The sequence below is a fragment of the Papio anubis genome, chromosome X (genome assembly GCF_008728515.1).
Source record: "Papio anubis isolate 15944 chromosome X, Panubis1.0, whole genome shotgun sequence".
Taxonomy (NCBI): domain Eukaryota; kingdom Metazoa; phylum Chordata; class Mammalia; order Primates; family Cercopithecidae; genus Papio; species Papio anubis.
Window position 1 is genome coordinate 108963613 of NC_044996.1, and position 16348 is coordinate 108979960.

At 34.6% G+C, this 16348-nt stretch overlaps 1 protein-coding gene across 3 annotated transcripts in view; it reads right to left on the reverse strand.

Annotated features, from left to right (window-relative positions):
- CFAP47 (cilia and flagella associated protein 47) overlaps positions 1-16348 on the reverse strand; it is a 446504-nt gene that overhangs the window by 80838 nt on the left and 349318 nt on the right. For all 3 annotated transcript variants that reach the window (XM_031660417.1, XM_031660416.1, XM_031660418.1), the window contains exons 54-56: positions 16175-16286; positions 13322-13426; positions 9656-9812 (exon numbers count right to left, since the gene is read on the reverse strand). In XM_031660417.1, coding sequence (XP_031516277.1) covers positions 9656-9812; positions 13322-13426; positions 16175-16286 — 374 coding nt within the window. The remainder of the gene's footprint in view (positions 1-9655; positions 9813-13321; positions 13427-16174; positions 16287-16348) is intronic.

The window sequence follows — 16348 nt, forward strand, 5'->3', positions numbered from 1 at the left end:
TAAATGGCTTTATCTATGATGTTTAAAAAAATAAACTCGTAAATTCTTGGAACTTTCAGGTGGACACAGTGGCATGTGCCTATAATTCCAGCTACTGGGTAGTCTGAGGCAGGAAGATTGCTTGAGGCCAAGAGTTCAAGGCCAGTCTGGGCAACATAGCAAGACCACATCTCTATATTTTAAAAATCTTCAAATTTTAATTTGAACTACTCAACAAGCAGATACTAAGAGTGAACTACTCAACAAGCAGATATTAAGAGTCTATTTGGGCCGGGCGCGGTGGCTCAAGCCTGTAATCCCAGCACTTTGGGAGGCCGAGACGGGTGGATCACGAGGTCAGGAGATCGAGACCATCCTGGCTAACACGGTGAAACCCCGTCTCTACTGAAAAATACAAAAAACTAGCCGGGTGTGGTGGCGGGTGCCTGTAGTCCCAGCTACTTGGGAGGCTGAGGCAGGAGAATGGCGTGAACCCGGGAGGCGGAGCTTGCAGTGAGCTGAGATCTGGCCATTGCACTCCAGCCTGGGCGGCAGAGCGAGACTCCGTCTCAAAAAAAAAAAAAAAAAAAAAAAAGAGTCTATTTGAGCCTGCTATTTAAAAATAGATTGTACTGATGAATACAGCTGGCCTTCTGTATCCATGGGTTCCACATCCATGGATTCAACCAAAGGCAGATTGAAAATCTTCAAAAAATAATGGATGGTTTTTCCTGGTCTTTATTCCCTACATCATACACTATGACAACTATTTATATAGCATTTACATTGTATTAGGTATTCTAAGTAATCTAGAGATGATTTAAAGTATATGAGAGTATATGTGTAGGTTACATGCACACACTCTGCCATTTTGTATCAGGGACACGGGGATTCACGGATTGTGATATCCTTGGAGGTTCTGAAATCTATCCACTATGGACACAGAAGGATGGCCTATATATAAATATGCACAAATAGACAACATTTATCCAATGTTAACAATAAGTTTAAACCAATAAATACAAAAATATGTTTATTAATTCTCTATTTAAAAGATAAGCTCTTCTTACATTAAAAATATGAGTTGATGGTGCTAAGTGGTTACATTTCAAATGTAAATATATATATGTTGAAGGAAATGCCAAAAGATATTTACTAACAGTGGTATATGATAAAAGGGAAACATGTTTTGAGATCATTGTATATAGATCAGTGTTTCTAAAAGTGGAGTCTTCTGACAACCTGCATTGGAATAGCTTGTGATGGCAGGGCCTCACCCCAGCCCTTATGAATCAGAATAAATGAATGTGGACCTGGGAATATGAATTTTGATAAGCTCTCAAATATTGTTTATTGAATTTGGAGTGTTATTAATCAAAAATCAAATAAAACAAGTTTCAAATGTTAAGGTAACTTATCAGCATCTAAAACTAAAATAATTGTAAGCAAGTAGAGTCTCAGATTACTCACTTCAAAAATGGTTGTAATTATTCTACATTTACTTTCTATTAGTACAATAACATTAACTATTTCTTATGAGCAAAATAAACTAAGACAAATAATCCAATTAAACTGAGTTATAAAGACTTAATATATTTGATACCCCAACTTCCCCGCCAAAAAGTCTCAAATTTCTCAATACTATTTATTTATTAATTCAAATGTTTTAAAAGTTGCATGTCTGAATTTGGGAGGGATTTTTAGGTTCCGGGAGTTTTTCTTACACCAATTTATCTTTCTTCTTAAGTATAAAACCATGCTCATCCTGACTGGCAATTTGCAATGATTACTACATATATTACATAAATATTTGTTCAACTCTGGATCTACTTTAGATAAGACTCAGAGGACCTCCAGGGATTTTCATAACTAATTCTACCATGTGAAATGAAATGCACTGTTATTTCTTCTCCACATCATGTAAGTGTGATTAACTTACAATTATGCGACATTGTGCACTTTATTACTTTACTGCTGCTGAACATCATGGCCATAATTAACCCAAAGCCAAAAAGAATGCATCAATGTACTTTGTTTTCATTGACTAATTCTCATATGAAAGTTGATATCTGTAAAACTAATATATTATGTTAATTAGTAAGCCTAGTTGTATTCAGTGCTATTTTGTTTTGCACCAATAAACTACCAATATAGAAAACAGAATTCATTTTTATTTAAATATTTGAAACAGATCACTAATATTGCATTTAAATTTGGATTGAATAGAAAGTGAATAATTTCCAGACTATAGCTATTTTAATAGAAAAGTAATCAAAACAGTTTTGTATTCATTAATTACTGATTCACTCATTTACAGAACTTTTAAGTATACAGTCCATGCTGAGTGCCATACAAAATCAAAAACAACGAATGTATTTATGTGGGTGTATGTTTGCAGATACATATACATATGTTTTCTCCACATGAGGGATAGTTTTGGAATGCACATACAACAGTTTCCAGCATGAAACAGACGCTCAATGATCGACTATTAAAAGACTGCTAACAAAGGTTTAGAACATTGAATGAAGATGTGTCCTTAAATGTGTAATATGTGTAAATCAGCCCCTAATTTCTAATGTTTCATCTCAGTTGCTTACTTTCATTCATGGCTACCCTTTCTTTCTCCGCCTTTATTCCCATCTGAGCAGGGTCAAAACTTGAGAGATGCGGTCTTGGGTAGGGGACATAATTACGGATGAGAAAATACTGTGAGAATTGTGTCCATGAACACCAGTTACTGAGCGAGGGTACGCGTCCAGGAAGCCAAAGCATGTATGTACACGACAGGATGTATGTACAGGGTGTATGTACACACAGGACATATGTATGTGTACAAAGCATATATATACACAAGAGGAAGCCAAAGCATGTATGTATTAGGCCAAGCCAGTGTTGGATGGCAGAGTGAAAAAGAGGAGAGACAGCTGAGAAAATGTGAAACGAGTGGCAGTAGGGGCATTTCTTGGGGACTTTGGATGGAATGGAGGGAGGCCTGGTTCCCCTAAGATCCAAGGGGAGATGTCAAAGAGAGGGGCAAGTGCCATATTTTAGATCATGTAACTGGCTTTAAAACTACCATCTCTGAGCAGATAAAAAATTGAGTGGTCCTAAAGAGGGCAGTCAGACACAATGAGCTCAACATGCTGTTCCACCGCTTACTCATTGTATGGCTTTGGGGAATTTTTCAGCCTGAGGTTCCTCATTGGAAAGGCAGGAATAGTGACTTCCAGGATTTTGGGGGGAGTTTGGGTACAGTCATGTTGATAAAGCTCAAGTGTGGTAACATAAAGGGATCTTAATAAATCCTAGCTACCCAGACTGTTTGAAAGCTATTCTGCAGCATCCTGCTCCTCATGGGATTCATTAATGGTTTACTTTAGAGACATCTTTACTATCCTCAGGTTGTTTAGGTACCTCCTCTCTTGCCACCCTATCTTATTAACCTTTTGAAACTGGCATGGCTTCAAATATGTACAGATGTCTGAAACACTATCTTCTCTACACCTTGCCTTGGGTAATGTTCAACTGAAAGCTCTTTCGAACATTCTCTCTGTGGGCTGGGTGCAGTGGCTCATAAGCCCAGCAATTTGGGAGGCCAAGGAAGGCGGATCACTTGAGGTCAGGAGTTCCAGACCAGCCTAGGCAACATGGCAAAACATCGTCCCTACAAAACATATAAAAAAATTAGCTGGACATGGTGGCACATGCCTGTGGTCCCAGCTACTGGGAAGGGTGGAGTGGGAGAATCATCTGAGCCCGGGAGGTGCAGGCTGCAGTGAGCTGAGATTGTGCCTCTGCACTCTAGCCTAGGTGACCAAGTGAGACCCTGTCTCAAAACAAAACAAAATATTCCCCCCCATTCCTGTTACAGGTTGCACATCTCCTTGCGTGAAGAGTTCTATTCCTAAGTTGGGTATATCACAAAAATATGAAATGCAAAAAAAGATGAATTAGAATAATTTTTTAGAAAGTTGAAACAAGATTAGGGACACCATCTGCAGTCAAGGATGAGACACAGTATGGTCATGTCACTTACTTGGAATAAGCCAAAATGTTTTCTTAGAAACCAATATACTGAGGAAAAATGTAGTGACATAATCAGGTTCCACAGTACAAAAACCAGACAATTGCTCAAAAGAGGCAACCATTCTTCCTGATACTAACAGCTGATTCTTAAAAAGATTTCATTTAAAAAGATTGCAATGTAATAAGAAAGCCTTTGATGTACTGATCTTCACCAGTACATCATGATGACCTCCTTAAAATATTTCTATGCAATCTGGTGTTATGGGTAAATGACATCACGAAACAGTGAAATTCACTGAACACAATTCTTAATGTGGTTGGGAGAGGGTGTAGTTGATTTCAAGTACTGGGCTTTTGGCTCCTTCTATTTAATCTGTTAAGTAGATTTCAGACCACTCACAGAAACAGATTGCAAGTCTTTCCTGTAATTCTTTACTAACTATCTCTCCACTCGAGCTTTTCAGTTTTATATATAACTAGGCGAACAGTTAGTGAGAAATTGTTCTGCCTGCTTACTGAGAAGCCATGTGCAAAGGTATACAGAAACCTGGCTTTGCAGAGTTGGGATTTTAATCTTACTTCCTTCACTTAATAGCTCTGTGATCATGAACAAGTTGTTAAGCCTCTCCATTAATCAATTTTATCCTCCTTAAAAACAGATATAATGACTATTTCAGAGGGTTCCTGTCTTAGTTGGGGTTTCCTCAGAAGTTGTTATTTGGGACGTCACCTCAGGAAATGTCAGTAGGGAAGTGCAAAAGTGAGACAAAGATTAGGACTACAATGAATGGTGTATTATAAAGGAAGTTACTACTGTGGATACATGAGGTTCAAGGCAGCTAGGGAACTCTGAGAGCCAGTGCAGAACACACATTTCAAAGGTATACTGCTCAGGGGAATGGGAACTGTTATATTTTCCCACCACTTCCTGTCATCCATAGGTTGAGGAAAAATTAACTCACTAGGGCAGCCAGAGGAAATACCCAAAAGAGTTACGGGTGTTGGTAGCTGGACAATGGCCCAGATAAATACTAGTTGCATATTTCTTGTCCTGAGATAACATAAAGAATCACACACATGAAGTGCTCAGTATAGTCTTTATAACTGGTAACTATTATGTATCCCCAGATTCAATCACAACTGTGCATCACCTGTTAAATTACAAGGGCACCATATGCCTTAACTGAAAGTTAAGTTAAAGGTCGGGTTCACACCCTCATGTGCAAATTGTGGAGCATAACAAGTATTTATGCTTGAGTGAATGGCAAGCCACTCTACTAAGTAATTCCCTGTGAATGGTGCCAAAATTCTCCTTAGGAAATAATGGTAAGTTTGTTGTAATGCACAGACCAGTGTGTGCCCAAGGTGCTCAATTTCTTCTCCAAATAGCACAACCACAATAATATTTAGCATCGGACTATTTTAAGATGGATATAACAAAACACTCATCTTGAGTGTTAAAAATATCAGGAATATAGGTAAGCCACTGGAAACATACTTTTAGGCAACATAGTATAGTTGTCTGAAGAAAAAGTAGTCTGGAAACATGAAACATTAAATATGTTTGCCAAAGAAACAGATTCTCAGACTTTTGGGAAAACTCTAGGTATATATTGTGAACTTTTCTGCTACCTGTGGTCATGGACTTTTCCACTGTTACTGGCTTAAATTTTCTGAGCTTTGCTTCTCAATTCCAGTTCTCCCCCAACCCATCCATATCCATCATCCACAAATAATTCTAGAGTCAGCATTCAAAATGCGGGTTATAAAGTACAGCCAATCTTTTGAAGACTCTCATTATCTAGAGGATAAAAGTTGGATTCCTTATGATAGTATTTAAGACTTTTTCAATATCCTAACATATCTCCTCTCTCTTTTGCCTCTCTCTCTCAGATAGATATGTAGATAGATGATACATAGATAGAAAGATGATAGATTGATAGGCAGATAAATAGATAGCATTAAAGAGTTTAGCCTAAAACTGCCTCTTTACATATTTTAAGTTCAACCCAAAGGTTTCTCTGTACATAGAGAACTATAAGCTATACGGAACTGTAAACAGACTACAAGCCTACTCTTGTGCCAATCACTGAGGTTTGGCCAATCAGAGGTTGCCAACTGTTCAAACCATGTTCAAATAAGGCAAACTCAGAGCTGTAACCAATTCGGCTGTTTTTGTACCTCCCTTCTGTTTTCTGTATGTCACGTTCCTTTTTCTGTCCATAAATCTTATACCACATGGCTATGCTGGTTACTGGGCCTACTCTGGCTTAGGAGGCTGCCTGATTCATGAATCAGTATTTGCTCAATTAAACTCTGTTAAACTTAATTCGGCTTAAATTTTTCTTCTATCACTACACAGACGGAGTTAGAAATACATAAAATATATAAAGATCTTCAAATTCACTACTTTTTCTAAGAAGGCAGCATTTTCAGAATTTCAGACTGACTATCAAACTTCCGGGTTGCCCAATTCTCTGTCTTTTCTCCTGCTAATATCTTGGCTATTTCTATTTTTATACTTCTCCCAGAAATAATGCCTTTTGATATTCCAAAGATCTTTGGTACTTAGTTTCTACTGTGTTATCTCTAAGTTTTAGAAATTTGGATATTTTATTTATGGTCCAGTCATTCAGCAGACAAGCATCAAAAGCCTGCTCTGTCTTATTTGCTCAAGTTACTAATAGATCATGCCTGCAAAGATCTCACAAATATTGTGGGATTAACAAATATTAGCTACAATGAGTGTGACAAATATTTAAATCAAGCTATGTACAAGTTGCCATGCTATCCATAAGGGGAAGAAATCATTCCAGGATTTGCAGCTAATGAGGAGGGAGGGAGAGAGAGAGAGAGAGAGAGAAATGAGGAATGCAGGATGCAGGATCTGAAATGCTGTGGGGTTCCTCACACCAGCAAGGAACCATTTGGTGAGATGAGTCTTGTTATCAACTTGCCTAAGAATTTTTTTTTTAATTCTGTAGAATCTGTAAGAAAATTTACATCTTCTTTTAAAAGCCAAAATGAGATTGCCTACTCCTATCATGAAATAATTTTAAAGACATTTACAGATATTTAAATGAGAAGGTATTTGATATGGTTTAGCTTTGTGTCCCCACCACCCAAATTTCATCTTAAATTGTAATCCCCAGGTGTTAAGGGAGGAATCTTATGGGAACTGACTGGATTATGGGGTGGTTTATCCCATGCTGTTCTCATGAGAGTGAGTGAATTTGTATGAGATCTGATGGTTTTATAAGTGTTTGATATTTCCTCCTACACACTTGATCTCTCTCCCCTGCCGCCATGTTAACACATGCCTGTTTTTTTTTTTCCCATTATGATTGTAAGTTTCCTGAGGCCTCCCCAGTCATGAAGAACTGTGAGTCAATTAAACCTCTTTCCTTTATAAATTACCAAGTCTTGGTATTTCTTTATAGCAGTGCAAAAATGAACTAATACAGTATTAATCTCTACTTTTAATGAGTATATTTTGCATATATATTAAATATTTTAATTCTTCTCATCAGTCATGTTTTTCTGTAGACCCTGTTTTTCTGTAGATCAAATTGTGAGGCTTAGCCACCAACGACTATAAGCACAAGTAGATACGTAGATAATGCATTAAAAAAACCCACAAAAGGGAGAAGGATAAGAATATAGCAGAAAGGGAGATGCCATCACCAACAAAGGGGAAAGATGTTCTTTTTCACATAGGATAGGGAGACAGAGAAAGAGAAATAAGACATCAAAGGTCTGTGAATCTTCCTTTGTCTCACATCTCCTCAGGTTTAAGGAAGAAGAGGGAGAAACAAAGCCTGAACATTTGCCCGAGAGAGTGAGTTTACTTAAAAGAGACTGTTTTGAACTGCAAAAGACTGATCAATTTTTAATTGTCAAGCTTACTATGTTTTATTGTTACATAGCAGAAAGAAATGTATAGCAATGTTAGAAAATTAGAAAGTTACATTATTTTAAAATTTATTTTAAATGTTAAAATCTTAATCCAAATTTGTTTTTATTAACATGCTCATAGTTATAAAGTAATTTGGCTGCACCTATCCTGAATAATTCCATTCCCTGGAAAGATCCATTGATATGTCTTGTGTGCTCACATTCTAGAAATTCTGTGTCCTACAATTGGTATAAATATCACAAAGACATATTTTTTGGTGCATATCTAAATTTATGATTTAAATCCCAGCCAAACACAATAACTTTTATATTTAATTTTGTCAGTTCCATGTTCCTTTTTCTCTAACAGTTACTTCAAACCACCACTCCACTCTTCAAATTCTCTACTATATCTCTTTTCCTCAGCAGATAAAAATGTAAATATATGACTGCTCCTAATTCCAAAGCCCTTCCACTACCTACCAATTTATTGACATCCATATTTGTTTTATTTTACCCCCACCCGAGGAAGAAATCCTCTCCTGTTCAGTTCTTTCTTTACCTCTGTTCTGATTCCAACCCTCCTAGACCCTTAGCCTATCAGTTAAACCTTACATCATTTATATCTTTAACTCCTGCTCCACCCTGGCTTCTTCCTTCTGCTTATACATATGCTCAAGTCTTTTCCATCTTAAAATACTAATTTCCTTGAGCTTGCAGTCAACATTTATTAAACACCACATGCCTCTCCTGATCGCAGCCAAAATTCTTATAAGGGAATTTTACATGAGATGAAATTACTTTCTTAATATTTAAAATTATTTCAATCCAAGAAGATGAAGAAATGATGGAAAAGCACCAAAGTGCAACAGTTAAATGACATGTTCAGCTTCAACATCAATCAAAAATTTGCAATGATGATAAAATATAATGTTCTTTCAATCAGATTAATGGAGATTAAAGACAATGTTATTACTCAGGGCTTACATAGTTCTGGAAAATAGGTAATGTCTATATTACACTCCTAATTGCAGCATGAATTGCAAAGGTATAAACATTCCGGAGAGTAAGTTGGTCATGCATATAAAAAATCACAAAATATATAACTTTAACCCAATAATTGCACTAATAATATTTTGAGTAGAAGTAGTAATAATAGTTGAAAAGATAAATTGGTAATGCTTGATATTAGATTGAAAATGTGTTTCAAAAAATTCATGCTGAGTTAATTTTTAATTCAGACTCACATTATTTATTTGTTTAATATAAAGTGATCAAACTCTTCAAATAATCTAATTAAAAACACGCACCCTCAACATGGCATAAAAAAAGGACAAGACTAGTTGAAGTCAAAATTTATTCCAAATATGTTGTCTCTTTATTAAGAAAATGTAAAAATGAAACAAAATCACAATATCAGAATTTCTATAAAGTTTTGAGGAATAAGCATTGGCACATTTGAATAATATCATAAGAATCTTACAGATCTACTAATTTACATATTTGGGTTTACAGATCAAATTGGAAGAACTTGATTTGTTAAACAGATATCTAATTCTGATTCTGTACCATTATGAGCTGTGATTTCAGCCAAAATACTGCATCTCTCAAATCTTGTTTTCTCTTTTATAAGATAATTTGCTCTACAGATTTCTAGAGTATTCATTTGTTCTAAAATGTTTTGATTCTATGATAAAATAAGTCTGATAAATACCTATAAAATAACATGTAAAATATCAGAAAAACAACTTACTTGTCAGTGTGATATCAATGAGGACATCTTCCGTTGTGGGATTTTTGAAAGGTATAACAATAGATGACTGAAGACCAATGCGTGTGGTTATTCTTTCTGTGTCTAGAGGCGGGGGAAATAGTCCTACTCCAGATAAGTAGAATTTCCATTCTGTAAACTGTTTGAAGATAATTATTTATAACATATGTGTCCTAACTGCATATACTTTATTTGCAATACTTAATAAGTATAATGCATATAAAAATCCGGACAGATAAGAAAAGTTTTGTTGCTAAAAAGCATTGCTTTATTTTTCCTTTCTTTTCCAAATTCCTTTTAATTTTATGGAAAAATAATTCTATGTATTTTTACATTGAGGCAGAAGAGGGCAAAAGTGCAATATTCAAATATCAAAATATTTCAATGCACATAAAGTTATTATAGCAACATAAAAGAGAAAGTTCAATGGAAAATCTGGCACTTCTGTTCAAGTTTTTTTTTAAACAAACTTGGTACCAAACACTGCATGTAGTTTCCAAACTCTTTGGGTGAATTTCAAATGAAATTCAGATAGCTACCACATTAAGGCAAAGAAGATGAGGCACAGATTGAAGCTCCAATAAAAGGAAAAACATACAATTGCATGCCATATTATTTATCCCCATCATCGAGTCCAGTGCATTATCTGTTATTGCATGATATGGATAAATGAATAAAAATTTATGTGAAGGAGATTGAATGTGGTTATTACTTTTATCTAAGTTTCATAAGCACATAAAGCTCCGTTTGAAAATCTCTTTGTAGTTTAGGATAAAAGTCCCTTCAAAGTACAGTAGATTGTGACTCAGTTCTAGGGTCTCTTAAACTTCTGCAACAAACACTTTGCTAATGTTGCAGATGAATAAAAGGATCACAAACAATGTCCTACTTTATAATATCTCAAACTGTATAGATGTTTCCAAGCTTAAATTCCAATAAAAAGAGGGAAGCTTGCTTTAAGATTACTTCAAATAAGGAGAAGTAGTGAAAGCAAACTCATAAAATCCTGCCTCCTTAGTAGAGAGAATTAAAGGAAAATTTCATCTGGATATTATCTTCAAATGACTATATTACTATTAGTCACAGATTTGACTAGCATAATGTAAATTCACTGTATTTTCAATAATAATGTCCTAACTTGATTTCACAAAATTGACTGACTAAAGTCAAGCATCAGAGTTCAAGCATCAGCAAATTAAAACGTGTTCAAAATAATCAGAACTTTCCATAGCCACAGGCTACAAAGATCATAGACTCATGCTGGATTGTAAAACCACTCTGATTTTATAACTTCTTCCTTAATGTTTGCTATTCTGACCTTTAGATGAAACAAATCATACAATCAAGTATGAATGAAATATACAAGGCACCTATTTGAAAATGAAAAGGAAGCATCTGAAAACTAAGAAAGAAAATCTCAGAACATAATCTTTGAAACCAAAGAGAAGTTACAATTTACCACATTTGCTGCTTACTAGTGCTCCACTTATTCTGTTATGTAGTAATGTAATTTAATTTAGAGACTCTGGTTGCATAAAATATAAGTTCATGATATTTGCAGCTGTGATGTCCTGACCAAATTAATCACAGGATTCAAAATCTGCACAAACAATTTGAACTTAACCCAAACCCTAACCGTAACTGAATGGTTAGATTTTTTACAATGCAGAGCTTTTCACATGAATTGAAACCAGAAGCAGATGAAGCAGATAATGAACCATAGCCATTTCCCTCAATCCAGCAAAGAAGTACCATCAGAAATAAAGCTTACCCTATAAGAACAGCCATTAGTTGGCTTTAGATTAATCAGGTAATCAGCTGTGTGTGTCAGTTTAGATAGATTTAATCAGTTAAATCAAGAGAGGGATGGAAATCTATATGGCTATTTCCCTAATGGTAAAAAGTTATTCCAAACTCAGAAAAATAAACTCTAAAGTTAATTTTAAAAAGACATATTCTTTAGATGCCTGTTCATACATAATGCATACCACATTTTCAAAAGTTTATGAAATAGTTTTTCTTGCAAAAGATGTCAACTGGATGAATTAAATAAAAGAGGAAGACGTAAATGATTCAATGATAAATAGGGCAAGAAAAATCATCAAGGTTACAGCAATGTATTGAAAAGGTTGAGGAGGTCTAGACCTGGTAGCTAGGCCATGGAAAGCATGAATTATTGATTGAAGTCTAATTATAGCTGAATCCTTATAGTTGCTACAAGTTGGAAGGAGATATTCAGAGTGACTGAAATTAACCATCAGTGTTCAACTAACTCATAGAAGGTTTGAATTGATTATTTTCTTGTTTGAGCCTTTTTGTGTTTGATGAAGAATTTAGCATTCAACTTCTAGGCTAGGATTTTTTAAAGCTATTAAGCTACAGAACTGATTATCTCCCTGCTGAGTTCTAAGACTGTCCTTGAATAGATATGCATTCCACTAGAAATACAAGCAAAAACATTGTCTCCAGTAATTATGATGAAGGGGTTCTAATCCTGCTATGTAGCAATCACTTAAAAGAACAGCCTCGTTAAAATTACTTGTCTGAAAGAAAATAATCTCCATTATATATTTTCTTCTGTGTGAGAGGATTACTGTTTGTCTCCTTTAATATTTTTGAAAAAGAAGCATATTTCTATAATATTTGTCTCAGGTCATGTGTTAACTGGTCATTACAATATTTAGACAATTTAACAGCCTCAAAACAAATTTTCTAAAAATAAATCAAAAAATTTTTTGGAAACGAAGATACTTCAGTTACCCATAGGCCCTGTACTGACATGGAGACCCCTGTATTATATTTGATTCCACTGCCCCTCAGATATCAGGGTTCTGTAAGCTCCTTGATGTCTTCTAAGATATAAAGTACTTTCCTCCATTTGCTTTCCTCCCCATGAACATTTGAAGAAGTAAAAATAATATAAATGTAAAATTTTACATAAAATTTTAATTGGCAGTAAGACAGTTACAATCACTTTGCTAACTAAGTAGCTGTGAAAAGTAGATATGAAGATGAGCTGAAACCAGATTATCCTGGATTCAGGTCACACCTTAACCTTTTACTAGTTGCCTGATTTGAATTTCTCTGTGTCTCAGATTCCTGATGCATAAAATAGGATTGATAACAGTACTTCCATTATAGGACTATGGTGAGAATGAACTGGGATTATTCTTAGAACGACATGGGATACATTTAGAGATTGTCAAAAAGTGATAAACTATTGTTTTTAAAAATTAATACTTCGGAACACTGTTCAGATAAAATGCAGTGGAAAAAAATAACAAATATTTACAAATTGCACTCTATATTTTATATGTAAGTTTATGGAAAGTTGAGTAGTAAAACTCAAGTTAGAAAATTAACATAAATGCCAGTGATTTGACATGTACATTAAAATATCTGTGTTTTAAATCTGGGTATATATTTCTCTTCATTTCACTGATCTATGTATTTAAAAATAACCTTCTTCAGATGTCTGCATATATACAATGCATATTGTATTTTACAAAAATCATTTAACTAATTAACTTATAATTAACTTGTTTTACTTGCAAAATAGGATAATTGAATGAATGATGAATTATATTTATTTATATATTGATTTAAAATTTAATTAACGTGGCTTGGTCCAAGAATACTCTATCATACCTGAGTACAGGAGAAGTTGATGCAAGCTTGATGATCAGTTCTTCCAAGTGCAGAAGGATAAAAGACAACAGGTAAGTCTGTGGTGGAGTGAGGAGATATGATCAGCTGTGTACATGGAAAAAGGAAAAGAGGAACAAAAATTAATACCCATTTGGTTTGAGTTGGTATATTTGTGTACCAGGTATATGCAGGGTCGATGTTTGTGTGATTAATGTGTTGCCTTGCACACATTATCTGTTCTCAATGTGCCTGCTCCTGGAACACTGTTCAAAGGGCCCGTGTTAAAGAGTGTTCAGGGGTGATCACATCATGTTCTTATCCAAGATGATCACCACATGGAGGACTCGTTCTGTAAAAGGAAGTCAGGGTTAATTTTTAAAGTTGAGTTTGAACCTTCAATAAAAGACATACACATTTTATGTAAGATCCCATAGCATATTGCCATCCCAAGGTACATGTCAAACCACCGGTAACTTAATTTGTTGCTTTGGTAATATCAAAAGAAAAGAACTGTTTCTAAGCAAAGGTGTAAGACACGCTTCTTTAATGTGCAAGGAAATTTTCCTCTTCCTCCTATCTTGTACACATTCAACGTGTGACCTGCTAGGATAATTTGCGTCTGTACAGTATTAGTTTAAGTTACTTCTTTAGAGACTGTGAAAGAAGCCAGTGACTCTATCACAATATAATAAGGGCTTGAGTATATTACGTAATCAAAATGCTACACTGGAAATAATTTAATTTGAAGATAAACACTTACAAAATGATAGCATGAGTGGCACATGTACGAAAAGGAAGTCTACTATTTTACACTAATATATTTTGCCAGAAAAACTCTGAAAAGGCAAAATTACAGTTTAGTATCTTTCAATCCTTTTAGAATACAGCTGTTGATGCCCAATAAACTGTGATAATTATCTACGAAATGCAAATGCAAATTTAATTTTATATTTAGAACGGAGTCACCTGTTTATTATACAATTGTGGTTTATCTACATCTAATATTTTTATCTCAGGCTGGCTCTCTCTCTGATATCTTGAATGTTTCAGGACTATCAGTTAATATACACTTTAGGGTTACTAATTTCACTGTCAGACTTAGCAAAACTAAGTAAAATTGTATTTTATATAGTCCTTCAACTTAGAAAATTTGGAAAAATAGTTTATTCTCTCCATAGATATAAATATATAGATGTTTCTCTCTATATATTTTTCATTTATTATCATTACAACTAATGTGTGTTCCTATTTGCTTTCTAAAATGTGATAGTATTTTTCTCATAAATAACTTTTTGAGTTGTTTTCTAATATTAGAGTTAATTTGTATATTCAGTGATCAATAATGTTTGATAAATGAATAGAAGAATTAATGGACTACAAAGCAATGGCTGGAAATGTTAAAACAGAGTTTATATTCTTGATTATGTAATGTAAGTTTGGATGTGCAATATGTTACATTTATTTTCCCTTGGACCACAGATTAGATTGTTCTCTAAAAGTAGAGATATAAAGGATACAAAAACACCACTATCAAATGAGGAATTTCAGTAATATGTAAATTATATCCTGAATATCAGACTTTATATAATTTATGGAAAAATGTATTGAATGATACAATAATGTGTGTACATTTTAATACACTCTTTTTAAGATTAAAGCATATACACCAATTTTAGCAATATAGTAATTAGTGATTCTAATTTGACATATTACGATAGCTAAGAACTACTTTCATATCATTACATACGTTGGCAATCAGTAACTGACAAGAGACAGATGTTAAGATAGAAAGAAATAAATCAAAGTGTAGATTTGTTAATCATTAAACAACAAATAGTAAAAGCCGTTATTTAAATACTATATCTACTAGCAGGGCTTCATGATTTACTTTGAAGTCCGGTGATAAAAACAGTCTACTGTAATTATCATTTTGATGGTTACCTGAAAGTGTGACACTCACTGCAAATAAATGGTGTCCTATACTTTAGAAACAGAGATAGTCATGCTAAACCTTAGGATCTTATTTTGTAACTTGCAGGAAGCAGAAGAGTGATTTAGTATCATTGACTGGACCTAGCCTCTGCCAGGATCTAAGAATGAGAAAGTTGGGCAGAGAAAGAAGCAGAGAGGGGTAGAGTTGTCAGCATTGTCTGAAAGTGTGTGTCTGTGTCAGGGGTGAGGAATGGGGGATGGGCAAGAACTCAGGAAAGGCTAGAAAACAACTGGTCTCTTGGAGCCCTGATAACATATAATGACAATAGAGTTAATAATGATAATATTGGAAACTGTTACAAAAACTGATTACTAAAATGGTGAGAAGGAAAACACAACCAATTTATTAGAATGAAGTAATCATGAGCATGACTCTAGCATATATAATTTAAAAAATTTATATTAACATGATATTGTTTTGTTGAGAAATTAAAATTCAAGGGGAGAAGTATATAAAATAAATTCTTTTTTTAAAAAAGTTATTTTTGGAGACAGAGTCTCGCTCTGTTGCCTAGGCTGGGTTCAAGCGATTCTCATTCCTCAGCCTCCCATGTAGCTGGGATTACAGGCACGTGACACCACGTCTGGCTAATTTTTGTATTTTTAGTAGTGACGGGGTTTCGCCATGTTGGCCAGGCTGGTCTCAAACTCCTGGCCTCAAGTGATCGGCCTGCCTTGGCCTCCCAAAGTGCTGGGATTACAGGCATGAGACACCGTGCTGGGCATATAAAATTCAATTCTTAAATTTTAGAAATTTAAATCCTTAGTAATTCAAGTGATAATACTCTACCAGTGTCCCCAAATCAGAATTGGAAAGTACTTTAGCAGCAATAAATTTCATGGCTCTTTGAATTTACTTACTTGTGATTTTCTGTTAATATCCAGGACAAAATTTTCAGGATTACTGTTTGTTGCTTGCAATTTTAAGGTTTCATGTGTACGATTAACTAAGGGAATGATCTGAGTAACATGCCTGGGAGAAAAAAAAAAAAAGCTAGTAAAGTTGCTGGTATTCATAAACTTATTTAGTGTTAA